The sequence below is a fragment of the Sinocyclocheilus grahami genome, unplaced genomic scaffold (assembly GCF_001515645.1).
Source record: "Sinocyclocheilus grahami isolate Dianchi unplaced genomic scaffold, SAMN03320097.WGS_v1.1 scaffold608.1, whole genome shotgun sequence".
Classification (NCBI taxonomy): domain Eukaryota; kingdom Metazoa; phylum Chordata; class Actinopteri; order Cypriniformes; family Cyprinidae; genus Sinocyclocheilus; species Sinocyclocheilus grahami.
Window position 1 is genome coordinate 1 of NW_015505787.1, and position 5,205 is coordinate 5,205.

At 36.7% G+C, this 5,205-nt stretch overlaps 1 protein-coding gene across 1 annotated transcript; it reads right to left on the bottom strand.

Moving 5' to 3' along the window:
* Positions 1-2,491: 2,491 nt before the first annotated feature.
* Positions 2,492-4,840, bottom strand: LOC107557556 (uncharacterized; the record flags this gene model as incomplete). Its single annotated transcript, XM_016241025.1, has 2 exons — positions 4,550-4,840; positions 2,492-3,278 (listed from the first exon to the last, which is right to left on the bottom strand). Coding segments are annotated over exons 1-2 (1,078 nt in total), but the record flags the coding sequence as incomplete, so codon positions are not given.
* Between the last annotated feature and the right edge of the window lie 365 nt (positions 4,841-5,205).

Consider the following 5,205-nt stretch of genomic DNA (forward strand, 5'->3'; position numbering starts at 1 on the left):
CTTTCCACCTGAGAGACCACCACTGACTCAGAGTAACATCTTTGGAGTTCATCACTCTTGGAACCTGGAAGAACGTGATCATAATTCCAACACCACCAAACCTTTGAACATCCAGACGCTCGTTCAACAGCCAAGGCAATGCAAGTATCAAAAATTTAACTAAACAAAACACAGGTTTAGTATAAGCTGTAGACCCTGTTGTAAAATGGCACTGATGGTTTCTGCTCAGGTGGTTAACGGACTCATTTTCCATAGCTGCATTCTCTGGTTTCTCTAACGGTTTCATTCATCCACTTTAATCCCCCTCTATGTGTGTGTGTGTGTGTATATGTTTGTTAGACTAGTTTGTGTTAGTGTTTAGTAAATAAAACTTTTGTGCACAGATTACATGAGTTTCTGATTCTGTCACTGCTTGCGTATAATATAAATAAAATAATAATAATAAAAAAAATACAATAATAGGACCCACTTTAAATTAAGGGGCTATAACATCTATGTGCTTACATTTAAATTAATAATTTGGTACAATGCATTTATTGTGTATATGTTTTTACATTGTACATATATAAAAAATACCTGCATGTAATTACATTTATAATTACACTGTTGACCCATCCCTTACACCTTAACCCACCCTTAACACTGATCAGTGAACATACACAGAGCAGATTAAATATGGTAAACAGGAATAAATTACATTTCAAAATATATTCAAATAGAAAACAATTATTTTACACTAAAAGTAATAAGTTGACTTTACTTAGAAAAGCTGTGGAAACTGATTGCAAGAGGTCCTCGCTGCAGCCTGTAGCACAATGACGTAGCTGGATCAGATCCAATACGTATTGGATGTTTGACGAGCATGTGCAGGTATTGGATTTTAATGTGCACGCGCAAAGTGGGGCTGTCATTGAAGCTAGTATTTAATGTAAATTAAACTGTAATTACGAGATATAAGTGTTTCATAGGCTTACACAAATTATATTATACTGTGATTTTAAACTAGTAGTGTATTCAAACTTTATTTAAGCAACGATGGCGTAGTTTTGAATGAAAGGGTATGTAAGCTATGTTTATTTTTTATTAGTTTGATTCGTTTTAGAAATAAAACTCTACTAATTACAATTTTGTTCGTTCTTTATGAAAAAAATGGGGTGTAACTATTGTCTTTATTTTTTCCTCTGATAGTTAGATAGTGCTGTCCAAAATGTGTTCATGAATCAAATATTATTTTTCGTTCTCACTCTCTGTGCTATACGTGACAGATTATAAAAAAAGTTATAGGCCTACTAAAATATGCGGACATAATTTTTATACCATATAAAAAGAAGAAAAACAATCCTGTCAGTCGGGGTTCCGTATAGCCGATAGATCCTTTATCCCGGGTTATACCAGGTTTTTACAGTTAATCCCATGCCCAGCAAATAAATACACACACGGTCGGGGACAAGGCATATTAACACAAAGGCCTAACACTTTTTTTGTGTTAGGCCTACATGCAAGTAAAATCCCTGGAGATAGATATACCAATTATAAATGGATAAATAAATAAACCATCCATTCCATTACGAGAGCGCTCTCTCTCTCTCTCTCTCTCTCTCTCTAGCTATATTAGAATAATATAAAATCTAAATAAACAAAATGGATCGGCATTAATTTAATATCCCCAGTTAAATTTAAATAAACATGACGGATAGAATCAAAAAGACATTTAGGCTAACTCTGATATGTGTATGTGTATGTTAGACTGGCTTAATGTGTTTATGTAGTATGTTAGACTAGTTTAGGTGTTTATGTAGTTAATAAAACCCTACTTGTATCACACTTGACATGTTCATTGTTTACTCATAACCGGAGTCAATAATCATGCAGATTTACGTTACAAACTTATAGAATTGTACAGTAAGAAAGTTATTTCCTTTAACCAGGAAATTAACGTTCTTAGAATTGACAAGACGGTTGACCCTGAGTGGTCAGCTAAATATCTACAGTGGATCTAAAATATGAATAGTTAATTATAACTAGTTATGGTTAATTATTCATATTTCCTGTCGTTGAGCTAAATTCGCTACACAGCGCACACGCGTAAAATATCCACTATGTAGTGGATATAGTCCAGCTACGTCATCGTGCTGCAGGCTTCAGCGAGGACACACTCACTGATTGCCTCAAAGTTTTCAAGCAAATTATGGTCATACTTTTTGACTTGAACCTACTTGCTACTACTTTGTAGACTTAACTTGTGTTTTTCTAGAAGTTACCATAAAACTTGAGTACAGGTAACTCAATTTCAAACGTACAGCCAACTTACATATTTAAGTTAAGCTTTGTAAGCAGAACTCAAACAAAACAGTTCTTTAACATGTCTGCTTGTTCATTTTACTAGAAGAATGTGTGGAAACTGATTGCCTTAAATTTCTCAAAATTCTAAGTTGAGAATACAAAGACAACAAAATACAAATAATACACTTCTCTATCAATTCCTTTCTACGCAAGGCAAATGTAGAGTTCATGTTCTGGGCTATCAGTGCAGCATTAAGACGACGTTTCTTCATGTCTTCCACCATCTCTTTCCTTTTGGACTCCATGCTGGCTTCATCTTCACCATCAGGGAAGTTCGGTAGACAATTGATTTCAAACCTCTTAGGTCTTTTGATGTTTCTCTGAGGCTGCTGTCCTCTTCTTTTCCCACCATTTATGGATACCTCCAAACATCCAGTTTGACGCAGTTTTGAACGGTAATTACCCATTTTCCATCTGAGGCTATCATACCACCCATTCCACCCGTTCGATGATCCAGGCTGGGTAAGGCAGGGATGTTTTATTATCAAAGCAGCAGCAACAGCCTCTGAATTTTCCTTATCAGGGTAAGCTTTGTAACTGTATATTGTCTCTGAGAGTTTTTCGAGAATCTCATGCTTAAGCTCTCCTGACAATTGTAGATATGTTTGATCTCGCATGTACTGTAGATTTCCCTGAAGTAATCCGTATTCAACGTCAACAGGAAAAGTAGGGATCTCAAAAGCTTCTGGCCATGCAGTCTGTAGACTATGACGCGAATGCTCATCAGAAGCCACAGACAGGACTTCAGTGTCAGCTGTGCTAGGGGTTGGTGTCGTCACAAGGGAGACAATCTTCAGTGTGGGCTTATCTGGCAAGTCAGCAATATTGGTAAGATTCACAAGGGAATTGTTGAAATCTGGATCCTCAAACTGAAGTGTGAACTTATACTGAAGTCCCAGCTTTTCTTCAAGTTGTTCCGACAGTGAGTCAACTGTCTGTAGTTTCACATGAAGTACGATTTTTCTGATGTCATTGTCACAAACTATAACTCTGAGTATGGTCCTTGTCTCAATATTTGGTCTCTCTACGAAGGTTAAAGAATTGAGTTAGTTTTCCTAAATTAAACAAGTACAACACACCAAAAAAATAATAAAAAATTCATAATTCTAAACCCATCCTTTGAAAAAAATTATTCGAAAAGTTTCACTCATCCTTGTACTTTAAAAAGTACACAAAGGCTGACTTATGCCATGCAGTCCAAGCATTTAAGACACATGAATGGGTTTGTTGAGAAATCAACTTCAATACATAATTAATTTAACTGTATTGTAGCGTCTGCGTAGAATCATGGATGATCTTTGGGGTTTTATGGCTTAAGAGACCCTTTTAGCCTTTTGACATTTGCATATAAATTACAGTTCTTGTCAGAGACTTTACATTGTATGGGGGTTTAAATTGCCAAATGGTTCCTCGCCATCAAGGAGATTCTAACCAGTCCCCCCCACTATCATCTCCCCCATCTGACTTCAAACACTGTCCAAAGAGCTGTAAATGACCCCGATGGGCCTGGCTGGCCAAGCAAAATAACAAACACACACACACATAAAGACCGTTACTCTATTATACTCTACAAATATATCTGGTATATTGCATGTGTTGTTTGTACGTTTCCCTATTAGAGTATATACAGGTAAATCTTGAACAAGATAGCATTTGCTCTCACAAGTGCATGCAGAATGTGACAATTTAAAGAAAATTATGAATTACATTTCAGTTTGATTCTCACCAAAGCCATTGATCTAATATTTGAGCACTTGCAGTTGAATGAAATATATGATGCTTTTGTGTCCTCCTGAAGCTTGAGAAGCAATGCCTGCTATCTTCTGACATAGTACAGAAAAGAGATTTCTGACATAGTTCAGAAATCTTCCCAATAAGAATGAGGGTAAATAATGACAATTTGCAGAATTTCTGAAGTCCCTTTAAAACCTGAATTGTCATTCATTCAGCATATGATATAATGTTTGAGTGTAACATAGGTCCTGCCCCGAAGTGTATAGGCTGGCAAAGGAAATGGGTCATTCAGATCTGAGGGTTTGGTAATTAACAGTGATAGCACATGACTGCACAGTTCAAAAGAACGTAGGTACTCAATGTACCAACATGTCAGATCTTCACACACAAACAGAGCATCACTGTTGATGACAAAATTTTTGAAAATCTCTCTGAAATCAGTTAGGCCTGAACAAGTATCAACAGATACAACCATGTCTGGATTATACTGGATTCCATCAATGCTCACAGATGATGCTGTGAGGACAGTGTTCTGAACTGCATTTGTTTGTCTCAGGAATTCCTGAATGTTCTCAGGGAAAGTTGAAATCACAGTACCCATCACCTTCTTTGTCTGTATGGATGGCTTGAGAAAGGAGGGCGAGTCAATGTTGTAAGCCAGTAGTCTTTGATGATGAACAGCCAAAGTTTGTGGAACATTTTTGAAGTTTTTGGTGTCACAGATTACCTGCTTGAAGAATTTATATTTTCCCTCAAATCGCATAGTCCACATATCTCTTAGTGGTCCATACATTCGTATGACCTGCGGATAGTGCTCAATGTAGTGGTGTTTAGGGCGCAATGTGAAATGAGGAAAGACTGTTAAAAGTAAATGTCTGTGTTCTGCGATCTTTGCTTCAAGAAAATCAAGAGAATCCTCAGTGAACTTGAATGCCAATGCCATTTCTAAAATATCTTTCAGAAGCAACACAATTTCCCATGTTTGATAATTTTCAGGGATATGAAGGCCAACCATGAGGGGCAGAAGTCTAATAAGCGCCCAATTCTCATGGGCATTACCCCCAATGGTACCTTTTGAGACAAATGTGTCTGGGATGATCTGAGGCTGATCAAATTTGAGAATGTGTA